The sequence below is a fragment of the Pleurodeles waltl genome, chromosome 6 (genome assembly GCF_031143425.1).
Source record: "Pleurodeles waltl isolate 20211129_DDA chromosome 6, aPleWal1.hap1.20221129, whole genome shotgun sequence".
Taxonomy (NCBI): Eukaryota; Metazoa; Chordata; class Amphibia; order Caudata; family Salamandridae; genus Pleurodeles; species Pleurodeles waltl.
Window position 1 is genome coordinate 668320810 of NC_090445.1, and position 21914 is coordinate 668342723.

Here is a 21914-nt window from a genome sequence, read left to right on the forward strand (position 1 = left end):
ACATTTCAGGCTGACAGCTGGGATTTAAACTGGACTCTAAACCCCCAAAACATCCTTTATTTAAAGAAATGGCATGCAACCAAACCACATTATTGAATTTGTTTTCTGTGAGGATTTGATTGACTGAGCCTGCTTCTTCTTGCACTCTCCTCCCGGCCTGTCTTAATCAGGCTCCAGTGTATTAGAAGATGAAGGACTGCAGTCCACTAAGAACAAATGAAAGGTGATTGGCAATGGGTTCAATCCTCGGATTCACTTGTGTCTGTAGAAGGGTGCACCCAGACAGGGTAGTCTGCTTGTTTAGTAAAATGTTTAATAAAGTTGTGTATTGCCTTTTGGGACCTGAAGTGGGTTTTGGCATACAGGAACAGAAAGGTTTAACAGTTACAATAAAATGCACCAAGTTCTTCATTCATCAGGGAGGAATTTTAATGTATCATTCTGGAATATGTTAATCCCTGATCACAAGTGACTTGAAACACAACATTAAAATAACAGAAAAAAAAGCTAAAAATGACTATTAACAGAAACATTTGATTAGTGCAACTTAAAAGACGGATCTGAAGGACACATTTAAATAAATATTTACATCCATTATTATACAGCATTAAAAAGGTTTGATCCCAGCATGAACATCCAGTAGATTCCAGCATTTACACCTGTGATTAAAATGGATGAAAGTTCAGCCAATGCAGTGCAAATCCCACATTAGAAAAGTAGGGCCTACTTAGAGCTGTGAGAGTCCAAGACTAGCAGAAGAGGAACCAGCCCTGACTAACATGGAGGTGCAGCCAACTGCAAGGCCACAGATAGTTGGGTCAAACCATTTGAGTCAGTACAGGTACATCATCAAAATATTGTGCAAGCAATGTTTTATCACACTATATGTTCAATATTGAAGCAAATGCAGTGTTGGGTATCTGCCTCGGTGAGAGTGGATAAAGGGGCATCAAAGAATGTGGGCCTCACTAATTGATTTGAATTTATGTTTCTGCGCTCTTGTGCTACAAATTCCCACAATGGGCATAATTTTAGGCCCCAGTTTGCATCACCAAAACTGTTGGGCCTCAAATTCTATGTCCCCACCCCATGGATGTCTCCCAAGAGATTGCAATGTACAGCATTTTAATGGTAGCTAATGATTTGTTGTATACCAATAAGAAGTCACTGGGTTTGAGATGCCTCTTTGCTACCATTCATTCAGGCACCCGAGAACCACTGGTTATTTACCACCTAAAAAAACTCTGCATCTTTTATGCTTTTTTATTCATCTGGAAAAAGTGAATGTCAGCTTGACGGCGTTCAGAGAGAGTGTTTCCGAATAAATGAAGAGGAACATCTACGGTGTGACATGTTGTGGTCTAAAAATTAATGCAATCCAGTCAATGGCCGAGCACTTCATCATTCTTAAGTCTACCATATGCCTTCGCTGCCCAGGTATTCTAAACTCCACCTCTCATTCTTTTCACCAACGGCCCTTTACAATCCAAACCACCTTCTACCTACCTCCCCAAAGCCAATGCAATATCCGAGTTTCAAACGTGATTGTGCTATCCTACCATCCTTGCCCTTCAGCTGTCCTCCATTCTGGACAATTTCCCTCTTGTAAACTAGGAGGCCCACCATAAACAACAAAAACGCTTCTATCTACCCACACCCTATTTCCCGCCATCGACAAATCATGTGCCTTCACATTCAAAAATCCCACCTCTTTCTCTATGGCCGATGTTTATTAACCCTCAGCAATACAATACCCTGCTGTCCACATCAAATAAAATCTCAGACATTTTAAATGTGAAAGGCCACTCAAGATTATTGATGCAGATTTAATTGTGCTCCCTCAACCGAGGCAGTGAGCATACTACTAACAAGAGCATTTGGTAGTCTTCATCTTGTCTGAAAAGTCAACAGTTTATGGTGGCTTTCAGACATTTCAGTGCTATACCTACAAAAAAAGACAACATTTCTGATTGGTGTATGGTACCAACTGAACAAGGAGAAGGCAAAGGTCTGCTTGACCTCAACTGACAATTGGTCCATCTTAGTATGCAACCCCACAGAAAACTTTGAGTGCCATAGGGAAGATGATGGAAAGAGTAGCGCAGCGACTGCTTTAGTCACACAAATTGGCAACAAGTTGGTAGCATTCACACAAACCTCTCTGGTGAAAGGACCCCTCAGCTCCATGCGTGCCTTCAGCAGAGTCCGTTAAGCCCGGCAAGAGGTCGATCAGTTTTATTTCTTCATTAAATATGTGCAATGTAGCTAAAATGAAAGACAGAGAGAAGATAGGAGCAAGTTGGTGGTAGTTGATCTAGTACGCAGACATGATTGCTGCATCTAGGAACGCTTCCTGTTGTTCATGTCACTCTTTTCAAAAGCCTGTATTGTCACTTTCATCAAAGCCAGGAGCAGTGGTTACAAATCCATGTAGTAGCCTTGGAGTCCAGACAGATGGAAAAGCAGCTGTTGAGCACAAGCAAGTTGGGTCCAAGGTCATGTCATTGAGTATGTATTTTGAAGAGGAAAAGGGAAGGACGGACATGACTCCAGGGTTCTTCCACTCTTTGCCATGTAAGGTTGTAACTGAGGTGCAGGGAGCTCAGGAAAAATTTTGCACAGGCTGACTGACTCGCATGCAGGCCCAGTAAATGGCCCGCCCCATGAAGGCAAGTGTAAGCAGCATGACAAGTGCCCAAGAGGCATAGATTCCACCATACTTCTGTGCCAGCTTCCAGGTCCCTACCTGAAAGAGACATTTCAAGAGGTTAGAGCATCTAGAGAAGAAAGCACATTGCTTTATTCAAGCTCCCTATCAAACTACACTAAAAAGCCAACAATGCTGCTTCACTCACCCCTAACTAAGGGAGCACCAGATCAACAATGGAAATGAGAATCATAGTACTAGAAACAGCAATCCTTGAGAAGAAAGCCGTAATTATTTTCAACAGCTTCTACCCAACACAGAGGAGACTTAATATTTCAGTGCAAACACTCACGGATAACCTAATTCAATAAATGTAGAGTAATACAATGCAGCTGGAGAACACATTTTTACAACAAGAAAGACCAGCCAAATTTCAATATGAGGAAGAATAATCAGCGGGCTCATCTGGTTGAAAGCAAAGCTAACTCCTGTTAACACTGCCAAATTTGTTGTTTGGCTCATAACTGCTGTCTTCGTGATAATGGCTGGAGACTATGTCCTCACTAGGTCATGATTTTGCTGCATATCTCTTTTACCGGCTTCCAAAGGGAGACTGAAAACCAGAGGTGGGTGCAACAGCAGGTTTGTGGCATGAAACTCTTTCTTATTTTCTCCAACAACTGGGAGGTAATTACCAGAAATAATTTGCTGCTAGTATCATTTGAGGGCCAACATGGCAACCAGCCTGATAGTCAAGTACCACTGTGGCATATAATAAGTCGAAGCTCAGACAACTAGTGATCAAACAGTAATGCTTTACAGAACAGAAGTGGAGATGTTGATGTGGCCACCATGAATATCTCCTCAAATCTTTCAACTCTGTTGCAGTGATTACAGAGTTCAGTTATCTTTTTTATGAGTGCAGAAAAACCAACAACTCAATTCTCTAGCATTTCATTTGGGCATGGGTTTATCTACAGACTGCTCACCACTTCAAGAAGTGCTCTATCTGTTCAATTAAAAACAAACACGGTAATCACTGTACTCCTCTACAGTCCCGACTCATCATTCACATTCACTTCCAGAGACATAGCAAGGATCTTTTGTGTCCCACAAAACCCTCTTGAAGAGGTCATCCATTCATACTGGTAACCGAACTAAGGACACAATTTCCCGAAGCATTTTCTTAATGAACTACCAATGCAGCACACTTGTGTGTCCACCTAAGTCAATTTCTCCGTACAAGTGAGTCTACACAGCAAGATAGTCACAAATCAAGGAATACATTTCATGTCATAATTGAAAGCTCAAGTCTATTAGACCTTCAAGATCAAACATACTAAAATATTCATATGTAATCTGCAGGCAGACAGTCTGAAGTAGTGTCACAATTAGATCATTACACAAATGTAATAGAATGCAACAAAACCTGGTACCAAAGAATGTTTCCCTTAGTTCTCTTCACAATAAGCAGTAAACTACAGTATTCCACTGGGGGTTCAACGAAGCAATGTACTTGATATAGCAAAAGACAGGTGGATTTTAAGAGAGGCTGGCTGCTATCCAACAAGCAGCAATTAAAAATATAGAAAAAGTACAGAATCACCAACAACAACAACTAAGGAACTAGACTTTGTACAATCTAAGCAGGATCTATGTTTAAGTGCGATAACCACATCAGAGTACAATCTGTTACCCCAGGGGAATGGGCCATATACAGCCAGGAATGCTATAGGTAATGTAACTCACCCATTCACCCAATCAGTTAAGAATTCATTCACCTGAACCTATCTCATCAATCAGTTAAAGTAGAATTAATTGGAGCCATTAAGTTTAATACAAAAATGCAGCTCAAAATAACTCACATCATGACATATTATCTGGTCCCAAAGAACACCCTATAACTGGAGAGAAAGGGTGGTGACTTGTTCAGACACCACCGTAAAATAAAAATACAATCTGTCCCTATTGCTGTAGGAAATAGACGCTGACTCTACATCAGTGCTGGGAAGACTAATCTTGTAGAACACAAGATCCATACTAAAGAAAGCAAAAGCACAACCTTATTGCATACCCAAAGCACACAGAGCTGCTATAGATACAGAAATAGATTTGATATTGGAGTTGGAAGTCATTGAAAAATGAAACAGTAAATGGACATCACAGATAGTCCTATCGTGCAAACCTTAAAGTTTCACACCATCCTGCATGGACTTTTGAAAGGTCAATCAAGCATCGGAGCTTGACACCTACCCAATGCAAATGACTAGATTACTTGGTTGAACAATCCGTAAAAGCAGTGTATATCCGTATCATAGATCATACAGAGGGTTATTGAAAGGTGTCCCTGTAAACCTCTGTTTTGCAAAAAAACTGGTTTTCCCTCTCCCCCTGGACTGTTCTATTTACTACCTGTTGGTTTACAGGGTGCTCCTGCAATCTCCCAGGGTCTCACTGACATTCTACTTAAACCTCACAGAAATTATTATGCAACATATCGTGATTCAGTCTACAGCCCATCCTGAGCTAAAGGTCTTGTGAAATTGGAGGCAATTTTATGAACATTACTGAGGGCAAGCCTCACAGCCAACCTGGCTAAAAGTACTCTGGCTGCACATCACATGAGGTATTTTGGGTACTCTCTTAAGAAAGGAATACTGAAGCCCTAAGGCAATAACAATGAAGCACTACAAAAAAGACACCATCACCAAACAATATTGTAGAGGCTTCACTGGGTTTGTTAGATATTACCACAATGTTATAGCCATTTTTCCTCCCTAGCATTTTACCTCCCCTTTAACTGTGCTGTAGAAAGAATATTGTTCCTATCGTTGTACTAATCAATTGTTGCTCAGCCCAGATTTGCAGCTCCTTTTCATATTACAGATCAATGATGGCACTGTAAGGGACATACTGTCTCAAATTTGAGGATGGGAACATCCTACCTTTTTTTAAAGTTCTAAACTACTGCCTTATGACGTGGTATATACTACAGCCAAGAGGAATGCTTGGCTATCAATTCGGCTGTTGAATGTACTGTGATTTACTGGGTAGGCAGTCCACCATTCAAATGACCATGTAGAATAACCCTGGCTGTTAAGATATACCACACATATGCAAATCTGGTGGTCTTTTGTTGGTTTCCGGTTCTTAGGCCCTTCTCTTTCTTGGTTCATGTCGGGGGAACAGCTATGCCAAGATATGGGTCAATCAATCAATCAATCAATCAGTTATTTGTAGAGCGAGGCTTGTCATTTGCGGGTATTGAGGAACTAGGACCAGGTCTTCACTCGAAAAGCCAGGTCTTGAGCCCTTTCCTGAAATCGGCCAGCACAGGGGAGCTAAGGAGGAGGGTGTTCCAGGTCTTGGAGGCGCAGTAGGAGAAGGCGTGACCTGCTGTGCGACAGACATGGGGGTTGGGGGGTTAGGACGGGGGTATGTGTAATTAGGATCTGTGCGAGGGCCAAGTGTGCAGAGCGGAGGTTCCTTGGGGGGAGGGGGGGTTGGAAATTCAGACATTGGTTCAGTTAGGCGGGTCCCTAGTCATGGAGGGCTTTGTAGGCATGGGTGAGGAGCTTGAAGTGGCATCTCTTCTGGACTGGGAGCCAGTGGAGGTTCTTCAGGTGCTGGGAGATGTGGACTCTCTTGGTCAGGTAGAGAATCAGTCTGGCTGCCAGGTTCTGTATTGACTGGGGCCTCTGCATGAGTTAGGTGGTGGTGCCTGCATAGAATGCTTTGCTGTAGTCAAAGCGGCTAGTAATGAGGGCCTGAGTGATGGTGTTTCTTGTGCTGCCGGATAGCCACTTGAACATTTTCCAGAGTATTCGTAGCATGTGGATGCAGGCCGAGGCAACAGAGTTGATCTGACGTCTCATTGAGAGCTTGCTGTCTAGGATGATGCAGAGGTTGCAAGTGTGGTCCTTCAGCGTAGGCGTTCAGGTTTAAGCAGTTGTCCTTCATCCATGCTGCGAAGTTCGTCATGCAGCTGTAGAAATTTGTCTTGGTAGTGTTGGGGATCAGAAGAGAGTGATAGGACGAGAGGAGTGTCATTGGCGTGGGAGATGATCTTGATGTCGTGCCATCTATGTCTGCGAGTGATGTCATGTACATGTTGAAGAGCGTGGTGCTGAGGGATCAGCCCTGGGGAACGCCTCAGATGTAATGCTTGGCCTGCGATATGAAGGACGGGAGGCAGACTTTCTGGGTGGGTCCAGTGAGAAAGGATGCCATCCAAGTGAGTGCGTCATCAGTGATTCCCATTGGGCATAGGAGGAGTGTGTGGTGGGAAACCGCTTCGAAGGTGGCTGAGAGGTCCAGCAGGATGCGGGCAGCGGATTCTCCATTGTCAAGTATGGCACGGATGTCGCATGAGGCAGCGCTCAGGGCCGTCTCAGCGCTGTGGTTGCTTCCGAAACCCGAATGAGATAGATCTAGTAGATTGTTTCCCTCTAGGTGTTCGATGAGTGGGTGGGTTGAAAAGCTTTTTACCAGGTCTTTGGCTGAGGAAGGAAGCAATGATATGAGTTGGTTGTTTTGTAGTTCTTTGGGGTCAGCTGATGGTTTCTTGAGGGGGTCTGGCCTCAGCATGTTTCCAGGCATCGGGAAAGATGTCCATGACCAGTGAGGCATTGATGATAGTGGTGAGGTGGCGACTGAGCTCGTTCCTACCGAAGTTGAAGAGTCGGTGGGTGCTCCGGAGTGGATGGATCTCATAAGGGCGGTTGTGTCTGTGTTGCTCAGTTGTTTCCAGGTGCTGAGCAGGTAGATGGTGGTGGTTGGTTGGTTGGAGAATGGGGGTTTTAGGTGGTAGGGAGTTGAAGTTCTTTTAGATGCTTTCTATTTTGTTGTGGAAGTGGTCAGCAAGTGCGTTGCAGAGCTTCTGTAATGCCGGGATTGCGTTTTTGGTTGCTGCCGGGCAGGCGAGTCACCCAGTTCCCACCCACAATGTTCAGATTACTGTAAACCTATATAGCCACCCTCACATATCTGCACTTGATGGGAGTTAAGATGCATCTGCCACGTACCGCACGTCAGAATGTGGTATGATACAGCCCCAAAAGAAAAGACAGTGAGCCGCCCACTACAGCTTTGAATGACCATGTCCTCCATGGAATAGGAGAGGATGACAAAGTGGACGGTGGCACCAGTGGCATGAGTACCAGCCTGCAACAGGTAGTCAGGGAAAAGAATCTGGATCTATCCCAAGGCAAAAACAAGGCGGGGGGGCTTACCACAGCATTTATACAGGTTTTGCGAAGACTCCAAAAACTCAAACCTCCATGATATTATGTATGCGGACAAGGGAGAAGGGGTCATATATTAAATGTGGGTGGAATTGGGAAGGACGAGACACCTCCCGCAACTAACAGGAACTATGTAAGGCCCTTAAATGCCCCATCATTAAAATAAATGTACTATCTGAAACAAGGAGAGGGTTTCCTAGAAGTTCACCCAGAAAGGAATATATAAATCATCAATAGGAGAATGACAGTGAGAACAAAAATCATTCACAGCATGGATGGTGTATGACCACAAGCACTGCCCTTAAAACCATTAATATACCTGTTAGGATGTAATAAGGCAAGGTAATATCTCCTGGGCAGGTACTTGCAAATAACTTGAATAACATCACATGTGCATTATTCTAATGGTGATCCAGGCTAGTGAATACGTGAAAGATTGGAAGATCAGGTAAATCTGAAACTAAAATTAAAATGTATGTGCAGAGGAACAGGTGTATGCATTCCTGACAGAAAACTGAACGAGAACTATTGTCATTAAAAATGTTTACAGATGAATGTCACAACTGTATACACTGAATGCACCAAGTATCTATTTTGGTACGAGAGAACTCGAGGAACATTCTGTGACAGTATTGTGAAAGTGGTATATTGAACAAATTGACAGTTCTCTGAGGATTTCTCCTGTTCTGCTCGAATAGAAGGAAAGATCGAAGTTTGGGCTTTGCATCACTATAACAAGCCATGGTTTTGGTGGATACGCATCTTCTGTCCAACAGGGTGGAATGTTTGGGTCAAGCAAGTGTTTTCTCGCAATCTGATTTTAGGTTGCCATATCACCAAATTGACTCAACGCATACTTCTTTTGCTCACTGCTTTTGAACCAGGATAACTAGATAAAAAATATCTGTTGGGGGGTTTGGTCAAAGGTTGGCTCTGAATTTAGAGTGGCTAAAATGAAAATGTCACTTACCCAGTGTACATCTGTTCGTGGCATCAGTCGCAGTAGATTCGCATGTTCTGCAATAGCTCGCCATCTGGTGTTGGGCCGGAGTGTTACAAGTTGTTTTTCTTCGAAGAAGTCTTTCGAGTCACGGGACCGAGTGACTCCTCCTTTTGTCTCCATTGCGCATGGGCGTCGACTCCATCCTCGATTGTTTTTCCCCGCAGAGGGTGAGGTAGGAGTTGAATTGTAGTAATAGTGCCCATGCAATGGAGTGACTAAGTATGCACTTATTTAAGGTTGAGATGATACATATATAAATAATTGAAGGTAACTTCCAAACTGCTACAGGCTCCCGGGGAGGCGGGTGGGCACATGCGAATCTACTGCGACTGATGCCACGAACAGATGTACACTGGGTAAGTGACATTTTCAGTTCGATGGCATCTGTCGCTGTAGATACGCATGTTCTGCAATAGACTAGTAAGCAGTTATTTCCCCAAAAGCGGTGGATCAGCCTGTAGGAGTGGAAGTAGTCTGAAATAATGTCCTTAATACAGCTTGACCTACTGTGGCTTGTTGTGCGGATAACACGTCTACACAGTAGTGCTTGGTGAATGTGTGAGGCGTAGACCATGTGGCTGCCTTACATATTTCTTGCATTGGGATGTTTCCTAGAAAGGCCATGGTAGCACCTTTCTTTCTGGTTGAGTGTGCCCTTGGTGTAATGGGCAGCTGTCGTTTAGCTTTAAGGTAGCAGATTTGGATGCATTTAACTATCCATCTGGCTATACCTTGTTTTGAAATTGGGTTTCCTGCATGAGGTTTTTGAAATGCAATAAAGAGTTGTTTAGTCTTTCTGATGTTCTTTGTTCTGTCAATGTAATACATTAATGCTCTTTTGACATCTAATGTATGTAGTGCCCTTTCAGCTACGGTATCTGGCTGTGGAAAGAACACCGGAAGTTCCACTGTTTGATTTAGATGGAACGGTGAAATAACCTTTGGCAAAAATTTAGGATTGGTCCTTAGGACGACTTTATTTTTGTGTAGTTGTATAAAAGGTTCCTGTATAGTAAACGCCTGAATCTCGCTTACTCTTCTCAGGGAAGTAATGGCGATGAGAAATGCCACCTTCCAGGTTAGGAACTGTATGTCGCAGGAGTGCATGGGTTCAAAAGGTGGACCCATAAGTCTAGTTAGGACAACATTTAGGTTCCATGAAGGAACAGGTAGTGTTCTTGGTGGTATAATTCTCCTAAGGCCCTCCATGAATGCTTTAATGACTGGTATTTTATATAGGGAAGTTGAATAGGTAGTCTGCAGGTATGCAGATATTGCTGCAAGGTGAATCTTAATGGAAGAGAAAGATAGGTTAGATTTTTGTAAGTGAAGCAAGTAACCCACTACATGTTCTGGAGTTGTGTGTAATGGTTGTATTTGATTAATATGGCAGTAGCAAACAAACCTCTTCCATTTACTTGCATAGCAGTGCCTGGTGGATGGCCTTCTTGCTTGTTTTATGACTTCCATACATTCTTGGGTAAGTTGTAAGTGCCCGAATTCTAGGATTTCAGGAGCCAGATTGCTAGATTCAGCGATGCTGGATCTGGGTGTCTGATCTTTTGGTTGTGCTGTGTCAACAGATCTGGCCTGTTGGGCAATTTGATGCAGGGTACCACTGATAGGTCTAGCAGCGTTGTGTACCAGGGTTGCCTTGCCCAAGTTGGTGCTATCAATATGAGTTTGAGTTTGCTTTGACTGAGTTTGTTTACCAGGTAAGGAAGGAGAGGGAGAGGAGGAAAAGCGTAAGCAAATATCCCTGACCAGTTCATCCATAGGGCATTGCCTTGGGATTGTTTGTGTGGGTATCTGGATGCGAAGTTTTGGCATTTTGCGTTCTCCCTTGTCGCAAACAAGTCTATCTGAGGTGTTCCCCAGAGTTTGAAATAAGTGTTCAGTATTTGGGGGTGAATTTCCCATTCGTGGACCTGTTGGTGATCTCGAGAGAGATTGTCTGCGAGTTGATTTTGTATCCCTGGTATAAACTGTGCAATTAGGCGAATTTGGTTGTGAATTGCCCAATGCCAAATTTTTTGTGCTAACATGCTTAACTGCGTGGAGTGCGTCCCTCCCTGCTTGTTTAGATAATACATTGTTGTCATGTTGTCTGTTTTGACGAGAATGTATTTGTGAACTATTATTGGTTGGAAAGCTTTTAGTGCTTGAAAAACTGCAAGAAGTTCTAGGTGATTGATATGCAGTTTTGTTTGATGTACGTTCCATTGTCCTTGTATGCTGTGTTGATCGAGGTGTGCTCCCCACCCTGTCATGGAAGCATCTGTTGTTATTACGTATTGTGGCACTGGGTCTTGAAAAGGCCGCCCCTTGTTTAAATTTATGTTGTTCCACCACAGAAGCGAGAGGTAAGTTTGGCGGTCTATTAACACCAGATCTAGAAGGTGACCCTGTGCTTGAGACCACTGTGATGCTAGGCATTGTTGTAAGGGCCTCATGTGCAGTCTTGCGTTTGGGACAATGGCTATGCATGATGACATCATGCCTAGGAGTTGTAATACCATCTTTGCTTGTATCTTTTGTGTTGGATACATGCGTTGTATGATGGTGTTGAAATTTTGAATTCTTTGTGGACTTGGAGTGGCTACTCCTTTTGATGTGTCTATTATGGCTCCCAGGTATTGTTGTACCTTGCGTGGCCGAATCTTGGATTTTGTGAAATTGACGGTGAACCCTAGTTTGAAGAGGGTTTGTATGATATGATTTGTGTGATTTGAGCACTCTATTAACGAATGGGCCTTGATTAGCCAGTCGTCTAGATATGGGAACACATGTATTTGCTGCCTTCTGATGTGTGCAGCGACTACCGCTAGACATTTGGTAAAGACTCTTGGTGCGGTTGTTAATCCGAAAGGCAGTACCTTGAATTGGTAATGTATTCCTTTGAATACAAACCTTAGGTATTTCCTGTGCGATGGGTGAATTGGTATATGGAAATAAGCATCCTTGAGGTCTAAAGTTGCCATGTAGTCGTGCAGCTTTAGCAATGGCAATACTTCTTGTAGTGTGACCATGTGGAAGTGGTCTGATTTGATGAAAGTGTTGACTACTCTGAGGTCTAGGATTGGTCTCAGTGTTTTGTCCTTCTTTGGTATCAGAAAGTACAGTGAGTAAACTCCTGTGTTTATTTGTGTGTTTGGCACTAATTCGATTGCATTCTTTTGCAATAGTGCCTGCACTTCTATCTCTAGGAGATTGGAATGGTGTGTTGTTAAATTTTGTGCTTTTGGTGGTATGTTTGGAGGGAACTGTAGAAATTCTATGCAGTAACCATGTTGGATAATTGCTAGAACCCAAGTGTCTGTAGTGATTTTCTCCCATGCTCTGTAATAATGACCTATTCGTCCCCCCACTGGTGTTGTGTGGAGGGGGTGAGTGACATGTGAGTCACTGTTTAGTAGTAGGGGTTTTGGGGCTTTGGAATCTTCCTCTATTTCTAGGGAATTGCCCTCCTCTATATTGTCCCCGAAAACCTCCTCTATACTGTCCTTGGTAACTGGACGGTGTGGCTTGTGAGGTGCTGGCTTGTGTGCTTTGACCCCGAAACCCCCCTCGAAAGGGCGTTTTACGGAATGAGCTGTAATTCCCTCTGCTCTGCGGGGAGTAGAGTGCGCCCATGGCTTTGGCAGTGTCCGTATCTTTTTTGAGTTTCTCAATCGCTGTGTCCACTTCTGGACCGAACAGTTCTTTTTCATTAAAAGGCATATTGAGAACTGCTTGTTGAATCTCTGGTTTAAATCCAGACGTTCGGAGCCATGCATGCCTTCTGATAGTTACAGATGTATTAATTGTCCGTGCAGCTGTATCTGCAGCGTCCATGGAGGAGCGGATCTGGTTGTTGGAGATGGCCTGTCCCTCCTCAACCACTTGTTTTGCCCTATTTTGGAAGTCTTTGGGCAGATGTTCAATGAGATGTTGCATCTCGTCCCAGTGGGCTCTGTCATAGCGCGCAAGTAGTGCCTGGGAGTTCGCGATGCGCCACTGGTTTGCAGCTTGTGCTGCGACTCTTTTACCAGCTGCATCAAACTTGCGGCTTTGTTTATCTGGGGGTGGTGCATCTCCAGATGTGTGAGAGTTGGCCCTTTTCCTAGCTGCTCCTACAACAACAGAGTCTGGTGGCAGCTGTGTTGTGATGAAAGCCGGGTCTGTAGGAGGCGGCTTATACTTTTTTTCCACCCTTGGTGTGATTGCCCTACTTTTGACCGGGTCCTTAAATATGTCTTTTGCGTGCCGGAGCATACCAGGGAGCATAGGCAGGCTTTGGTAGGAGCTGTGGGTGGAGGAGAGTGTGTTGAACAGGAAATCATCCTCGACCTGTTCTGAGTGGAGGCTTACGTTGTGAAATTGTGCTGCTCTAGCCACCACCTGAGAGTACGCGGTGCTGTCTTCTGGTGGAGATGGTTTTGTAGGGTATGCCTCTGGGCTGTTATCTGACACTGGGGCGTCGTATAGGTCCCATGCGTCCTGGTCTTGGTCACCCTGGCTCATGGTGGTGTGAGCTGGGGAGTGTGATGGCGTTTGTGCTGGTGAAACGTTAATCACGGGCGGAGGAGAGGGTGGTGGTGTAACTCTTTTCACCACTTTTGGTTGTGGTGCTTGTTCCGTCTGGAACTCCAACCTTCTCTTTCTCCTAATGGGGGGAAGGGTGCTTATTTTTCCTGTCCCCTGCTGAATGAAGATACGCTTTTGCGTATGGTCCGCATCAGTTGCTTGTAGCTCTTCCTCAAACCTATGCTTCTGCATTTGGGAGGTTAGCGAGTGCTCTTCTGTATAAGAGCCTGAAGCTGGGTCGCTTGCAGTTTGTTTCGGCGTCGAAACTGTGTCTGCGTGTTTTTTCGGCTCCGAGGTGACTTTTTTCCTTTTCGGGGCCGAAACCTCTCGGCGTCGATCTGTTTCGGTGCCGCTGTCTCGGCGTCGAGCCGTGTCCACACCGGCATCTCGGTGTCGAGGCTTGTCTCCAGCACTTTCTCGGTCCCGAGAAGGCTGCGTGCCGGTGTCTCGACCGGAGTCGGACGATCTCGGCACTGTTTGGGCCTTTTTCGGTGCCGACGGTCGGTCACCGATTTTATGGGTTGAGCCATGGCCTGGTGGCAGTGGCGTCCCCTGGGCCTTGTAAATGTTTCTTTGTGTGGTTTTCGACGTCTTACTCACGGTTTGTGTATCGTCGAATCCTTCGGAGTCTGAGTCTTGGATCGAGAAGGTACCTTCCTCTTCCTGTTCCTCGAACTCCCGTCGGGCTGTCGGTGCGGACGCCATTTGAAGTCTTCTGGCTCGACGGTCTCGGAGTGTTTTTCGGGACCGGAACGCACGACAGGCCTCGCAGGTGTCTTCGCTGTGCTCAGGTGACAGGCACAGGTTGCAGACCAAGTGTTGGTCTGTGTAGGGGTATTTATTGTGGCATTTGGGGCAGAAACGGAACGGGGTCCGTTCCATCGGCGTTCTTCAGCACGCGGTCGGGCCGACCAGGCCCCGACGGAGGATCGAAAAATTACCCCGAAGGGCACCGGAGCTCTTCGATCTTCGATGCGGTGTTGAATGTAAGTATGCCGATCCCGAACGCAACAATACCGACGAAAATCTTCCGAAATTAACTATTTTTTCTGTTCCGAAACTCGGAGCGACAGGAACACGTCCGAACCCGATGGCGGAAAAAAAAACAATCGAGGATGGAGTCGACGCCCATGCGCAATGGAGACAAAAGGAGGAGTCACTCGGTCCCGTGACTCGAAAGACTTCTTCGAAGAAAAACAACTTGTAACACTCCGGCCCAACACCAGATGGCGAGCTATTGCAGAACATGCGTATCTACAGCGACAGATGCCATCGAACATATAATTACACCTTTCAACACTGATTTTTGAGTGAGTTACAGGTGTTAGTTTCCAGTGTTTCTACAAAGTCTGTGGTTACCAGTGTTAAGACATTGTCGCCTCAAACATTTCTCACAAGATTTACTGAAACTCTGCTTTTCCAGTGTCTACAAAATACATTCCCAGAGGGACATCTCAAACATGAGTTGATGTACAAAGGCATTTTCACTTGTTTATTTCTTGATACAGTAAATTGAGGCACACAGACAATGACAAAACATCTTTCCTTATATATTTTATGTTAAATAACCTACTTGGTTAATGCTGTCCATTTACTGTTGACTGTGACATGTTACATTAAGTATTCTACTGGGAACAGCATCAATATGTGAAATTTCATACAAACCTTTGTTAGGCTTCCCGGTCAATGTTCTTAAACACTTTCATCCTTATTAACTACTGTTGCTGCAAAGGGGCACATTAATCTTTGAGGAACTGGCTTGGGAATAATTCAGCTTTAGTTCGTGTAGCTAGTGAAGCTACAGGCTACCCAGCAAATCCAGACCTTTGTTTACAAAGGGCCTATAGGAAAGTACCATCTTGCCTGGCATGTTACCCCCATTTTTTACTTGTGTGTCAGTTTGTTTTTGCCTGTCTCACTGGGATCCTGCTAGCCAGGACCCCAATGCTCATAGTTGTGGCCTGAATGTGTTCCCTGTGTGGTGCCTGTGTCACTAAGGCTCTGCTAACCAGAAACTCAGTGCTTATGCTCCCTCTGCTTTTAAAATTGTTACTGCAGGCTAGTGACCATTTTACCAAATCTAATTGGCACACTGGAACGCCCTTGTAATTCCCTAGTATATTGTACCCAAGTACCCAGGGTATTGGGGTCTCAGGAGATCCCTATGGGCTGCAGCATTTCTTTTGCCACCCATAGGGAGCTCAGACAATTCTCACACAGGACTGCCACTGCAGCCTGAGTGAAACAACGTCCACGTTATTTCACAGCCATTTTACACTGCACTTAAGTAACTTATAAGTCACCTATATGTCTCACCCTCACTTGGTGACGGTTAGGTGCAAAGTTACTAAGTGTGAGGGCACCCTGACACTAGCCAAGGTACCTCCACATAGTTCAGGGCAATTTCCCCAGACTTTGAGAGTGCACGGACACCATTACACGAGTGCACTACATATAGGTCAATACCTATATGTAGCTTCACAATGGTAACTCAGAATATGGCCATGCAACATGTCTAAGATCATGGAATTGTCACCCCATGCCAAATCTGGTATTGGGGTGCCAATCCTATGTATCCCCGGGGCTCCAGCATGGACCCCGGGCACTGCCAAACCAGCTCTCTGGGATTTTCACTGCAGCTAACGCTGCTGCCAACCTACAGATAGGCTTCTGCCCTCCTGGGTCTGGGTAGCCCAGTCCCAGGAAGGCAGAACAAAGGATTTCCTCTGAGAGAGGGTGTTACACCCTCTCCCTTTGGAAATAGGTGTTAAGGGCCTGAGAGGAGTAGCCTCTCCTGGCCTCTGGGAATGCTTTGAAGGGCACAGATGCTGCCCTCCTTGCATAAACCAGTCTACACCGGTTCAAGGATCCCCCAGCCCCTGCACTGGCGCGAAACTGGACAAAGGAAAGGGGAGTGACCACTTCCCTGTCCATCACCACCTCAGGTGTGGTGCCCAGAGCTCCTCCAGTGTGTCCCAGACCTCTGCCATCTTGAATGTAGAGGTGTGAGGGCACAATGGAGGCCTCTGAGTGGCCAGTGCCAGCAGGTGATGTCAGAGACCCCTCCTGATAGGTGCTTACCTGACTAGGTGGCCAATCCTCTGAGGGCTATTTAGGGTCTCTCCTGAGGGCTTCTCTTCAGATAACGAATGCAAGAGCTCACCAGAGTTCCTCTGCATCTCCCGCTTCGACTTCTGCCAAGGATCGACCGCGGACTGCTCCAGGATGCCTGCAAAACTGCAACAAAGTAGCAAGAAGACTACCAGGGACATTGTAGCGCCTAATCCTGCCAGCTTTCTCGACTGTTTCCTGGTGGTGCATGCTCTGGGGCTGTCTGCCTTCACCCTGCACTGGAAGCCGAGAAGAAATCTCCGGTGGGTCAACGGAATCTTCCCCCTGCTAACGCAGGCACCAAACCTCTGTTTCACCGGTCCTCTGGGTCCCCTCTCCTCTAGACTAGCGTGGTCCCTAGAACACACGAGCTGGATCCAAGTGACCCCGACAGTCCAGTGGTCCATCTGTCCAAATTTGGTGGAGTTAAGTCCTTGCCTCCCCACACCAAACAGTAATCCTGTGTACTGCATGAACTACAGCTGCTAGGGCTTCTGTGCGCTTTTGCAAGGAATCCTTTGTACACAGCACAGCCCAGGTCCCCAACACTCCTTCCTGCATTGCTCAACTCGCTGAGTTGACCACTGGCTTCATGGGACCCTCCTTTGTAGTGATGAGACGACCGCCGTGCTCAGTTTTCTTGAACCCGTGTTCAAGTACTTCCTCGGGTGCCGTCTGCTTCTGCGTGGGCTCTCTGTTTTGCTGAGCGCCCCTCTGTCTTCTCCTCCAAGGGATGACCTCCTGGTCCTTCCAGGGCCCGGGCAGCACCCATTTTCTTCAACAGCGACCTTTGCAGCTAGCAAGACTTGTTTGCGGTCTTTCTGCGTGGAAACTCTGCATCCTCCAGCACACCGTGGGACATCTTCTGTGCAAAGGAGAAGTTCCTGGCATCTTCTGTTGTTGCAGAATCTTCAGCTTCTTCTACCCGGAGGCAGCCATTTTGCATCTTCATCCGGGGTTTAGTGGGCTCCTGCCCCCGGACACTTTTGTGACTCTTGGACTTGGTCCCCTTCCTTTGCATGTCCTCAGGTCCAGGAATCCATCTTCAGTGCTTTGCAGTCTGTTGTGGTCTTTGCAGAATCTCCTATCACGACTTTAGTGTGTTTCTGGGGAAGAAGGGTCAGTTTACTCCTACTTTTCAGGGTCTTGGGGTGGGGTATCTTGGACACCCTTAGTGTTTTCTTACACTCCCAGCGACCCCTTAGTGTTTTCTTACACTCCCAGCGACTACACTAGGCCTGGGGTCCCTAAGTGGTTCGCATTCCACTTTCTTAGTATATGGTTTGTGTTGCCCCTAGGCCTATTGCATCCTATTGTAATCTACAGTTTTTGCACTACTTTTTTGTTTACTTACCTGATTTTGGTTTGTGTGTATATTTTGTGCATTTTACTTACCTCCTAAGGGAGTATATCCTCAGATATTTTTGGCACATTGTCACTAAAATAAAGTACCTTTATTTGTAGTAACTCGGAGTATTGTGATTCTTATGATATAGTGCTATATGATATAAGTGGTATAGTAGGAGCTTTGCATGTCTCCTAGTTCAGCCTAAGCTGCTCTGCTATGGCTACCTCTATCAGCCTAAGCTGCTAGAACACTACTAATGTACTAATAATGGATAACTGGACCTGGCACAAGGTGTACGTACCATCAGGTACCCACCATAAGCCAGACCAGCCTCCTACAGGGCCTCTCTGACTTGTTGAATCCTAGTAGCAATCGCTCCTTTGGTATTCGGGACAGGTACACTTGGTATTCAGAAAAGGACAGGTGAGACTCAAATCAGTGGCTATGATTTGGACCAGGATTTACCTTAACCCTAAGCAAGTGGTTCCCAAACTTTTTTGACCCATGGCTCCTTTGACCTATTGGCCGATGCTGCTCATTAGGTTACTTTGTTTGGTGGTTGGAGGGGATGAAAGCCCAGCTTCAGGAGTACTTCCATTTTACTCTCTGAAAATAACGGAGATGAAGCCAATGAAGGTATTATACTCATAGAGTTAACAAAATAAAAACAACTAACAGTTGTTCAATAAAACGTTAACTGATTAAGCCAGAAACAATACTCTTCAGCACTGAGGTCTGCCTATGGTATTTTTGTAAACTATTTTGTGTTAAAAAATTGCCTCCAGTATGTTGGAGAAGACACTATTTTCTGTTGCTGGTAGTTAGAGTGAGGGAAGAAGAAGTGTCACGTTTCCAGGGGTGACCAGTTGTATTGGTATTAACATGTGTAAATGTACTGATTTGGCCAATATGAGGGTGGAAGAATGGTGAGTGACCTTTTGAGGACCGAGATGTATAATATGCAAATTATTCTAAGATCTCTACACCAAACTAAGCCTCTGAGCTACTTTTATGGTATACTTTCTTGAGAATATGTTACTAGCAGGGTACAACTCTGCAGCAGGCACTGTAACATTCAAGCTAACCAGCATGAGTCAAAATGTGTGTGGTAAACCAAGTCCTGTAGAAGGCACACTAGTAGATAAGATAGTAATGCAGCTTTCCTTTCAAAGTGAACATAGGGCTTGAATCCTTGGTAGCTAGTGCTGATATGGTGTGCTCTTTGCTCCAAGTCAGTAGGGCAGGAGACATCATATATAAAATATGGTAACTGTATGTAATTTCAGGATACAGTGGCAAGCATTAACACATTTCTAAGATGCAGGCAAATAAAGGATACATTGCTTATGAGGTACTGTTACCCCTCACCTCTTCTCTATTGAGTCACTAACAACCACAGTTCCTCGGTCTTGTCCTGCCAGGAGAATAGGATGAGGTGGAAGTCAGTCAAGCACAGGGTTTCCTCTACAGGCACGGCCAGCTCTAGGCCCGTGCATATGACTTTGGTAGGGGGTACCGTATTTACAAGTATATTACAGTTTTAAAAACCCTTGCTGCAGCGTTCCTTGACTCCAGCAATTTTCACAATAAAAATGTCATGATAACTCAGGTGATTAATGTTATGACTAAAGTGAGTTCTACATTTTCTCTAGTGGAAGATTTAATTTAGTGCAGGGGGTTAATATGCCTCCTGCAAAGAACTTGTACCATGTAAATCACGAAGTGCATATAACACAAATAGGTCAGTGTGTTACTGCTATTGTCAGAGAGGAACTTTTGTTACTTACAGCCAAGTTAAAATCCTAATATGGAATAGTAAACTATTAAATGTCATCAAAGAACTGCATGCGCGCCGCATGATATAAGAACGTTATTTCCCCCGCCTCCCCCGGTCTCATTATCCTAAGGTTGCAAAGAGGGATCATTTTGGGTATTAATCAATTCTTACTAAACAGTACCCCCAACCATGAGTTTGTGCTTCTCCAGACCAAGCACTCTTAAACTATACAGCCTACCAATATGGATGACATGCGACTTCTACATCTTGTAGTGCTCCCTCTTGTGTAACATTTCTTATATACTGATTTACACACTTATGATTGAGCGGCTCTGTGTAATGTGTGTGTGATGTAGAGTGCTCTAACCCCCTACAATGGAATGAGTGGAGCTGCAAAACCAATTAAATGCATCTGAGAGAGAGTGGTTACGGAGACTTCAGCTGCACTGTTAAAGCGTGGTAGGGAGGGAATATGGGGCGGAGGTGTTCACTGGGGGAGGTAGGAGGGCGCCAACAAACACTGTCGCACAGGGCACCTTCAGCGCTAAGGTCAGTCCTGTCCACAGGCGAGTGAAAAGTCTGGTGCAGCTGCACGTTATCCACTATCAGGATCTTGATCAACTCGACGAACTCCATCCGGAGCCTCCAAGCCAACAAGCACAGGCCCTGTCCGAGCAGCTCTGATCTCCGGTCTGTGTACACCCGGTGAATCAGTATGTTCCAAACACTCACGGTCCAAACTCACAGCAGCAGAATCAGCTGTAGCATCATGTAGATACAGAAGATGGACACGCTCCCTAGCGTACTTCCAATCCACATATGGCAGATAGCTGCAGTCATCTTGCAGTGGTACTGCCATCTTTTTTTTACTACAAGAAATTGCCCAAAAGGACCACTCCATAATGCACAAGAGGAAAAATCTGAAGATCCTACACTTACCTGTGGCATTCTGACAATTATGTTCGAATGAGCGAGGGAGAGCGCGTGTGCTGCTACTCAAAATAGAATTTATAGGTAATAAATAGTACATTTGGGACTTTGCAGGGACACTGCTTGGTTAGCACAAAGCCACATGCTAATAAGTCATGGTTAACAAAGATAAAAGTTGAAACAACGTTGGGCAATGCAAGAAAAAAAATACATACTCCCACGCCATAACAGCCAATAGTAATGGCCATATGCCTCCAATTTATAGTATCCTGTTTATTAACTTGGGCAGACCAACGCTAACCAGCGTTGCATTGTATGAGAAGTTAATGCTATTTAAAAATGTGCATTAAGGGACTAAGGCCTGCTTAGCAGGTGCCAATCAGTGATAGAGGTTAATGAACTAGACTATGTTACAATGGTAAAAACAATTATGGGTTACATCTTGGGCTAAAGGGTTTACTTACAGCTATTAAATATACAGAACAAGGAGAAAACAAAAGTCAGACAAACTAAGATCGGTGGGGATATTCCAAATGAGAGGGTGGAGGAGCTTGCAGAGCAAGGCATCAATGTACTCATGAAAAATATGACAAAACAGCATTTCATGTCTCTTTAACAATTACACACGCCCAGTAGAACATGTCTCAGAAATAAGACATTAATACAAACTCGCTGCTTTCTGCGACAAACCTGAAATGTGAAATGTTAGAAGCCATTACTCTGTTTTAGTTTCTACCAGTCCGCTCGCGCCAGCCTCTTTCACCACGTGGTGCTGCAAATAAAGATAATGAAATGTTCAAGTGGAGATCGCCTTTTGTGAGGAAATAGTTGCTAAAGGCATTTGCAACATTAGGATTCCTTGTGTCACTTGGAACGGTTTCTTCGAAACAGAATAGGTTGCCCAGACTTAATTTTTACGGATCCAGGCAGAAAAAACCCTAGGTTTGATAGATGCAATGTGGCTGGCCACGGCGCACGTACGCCGACTATAGGGTGGACAGCTTCCTAGCGTCGCTCCTCTGTACTTGCTGAGGGTGGGCCACCTCTCGCTTATGGCCACCAAGGTGTGAGGAGGGAGGAGTGAGGCCAGAAGGCCTCTTAAGGGGCGACCTTACAGGGCTGGGCCTCTTTGGGTGAACGGCTGCACTACCTTGATGACTTCCTCTTTATCGGCAGGGCGGGTTTCGTCGAATGTAAGACAACCCTCAGTGTGTTTGAGCACCTCAGTCAGATGCTGGGGGGGCCATTCGCTCCGGGAAAGACTCAGGGGCCTACAGCGTGCTTGAGTT

At 45.2% G+C, this 21914-nt stretch overlaps 1 protein-coding gene across 1 annotated transcript in view; it reads right to left on the minus strand.

The window, feature by feature from the left end:
* Window positions 1–411: 411 nt before the first annotated feature.
* PIP4P1 (phosphatidylinositol-4,5-bisphosphate 4-phosphatase 1) overlaps window positions 412–21914 on the minus strand; it is a 193176-nt gene continuing 171673 nt past the window's right edge. The window contains exon 7 of the mRNA XM_069239066.1: window positions 412–2746. Within this exon, the coding sequence (XP_069095167.1) occupies window positions 2603–2746 (144 nt within the window). The 3' untranslated portion in view covers window positions 412–2602. The remainder of the gene's footprint in view (window positions 2747–21914) is intronic.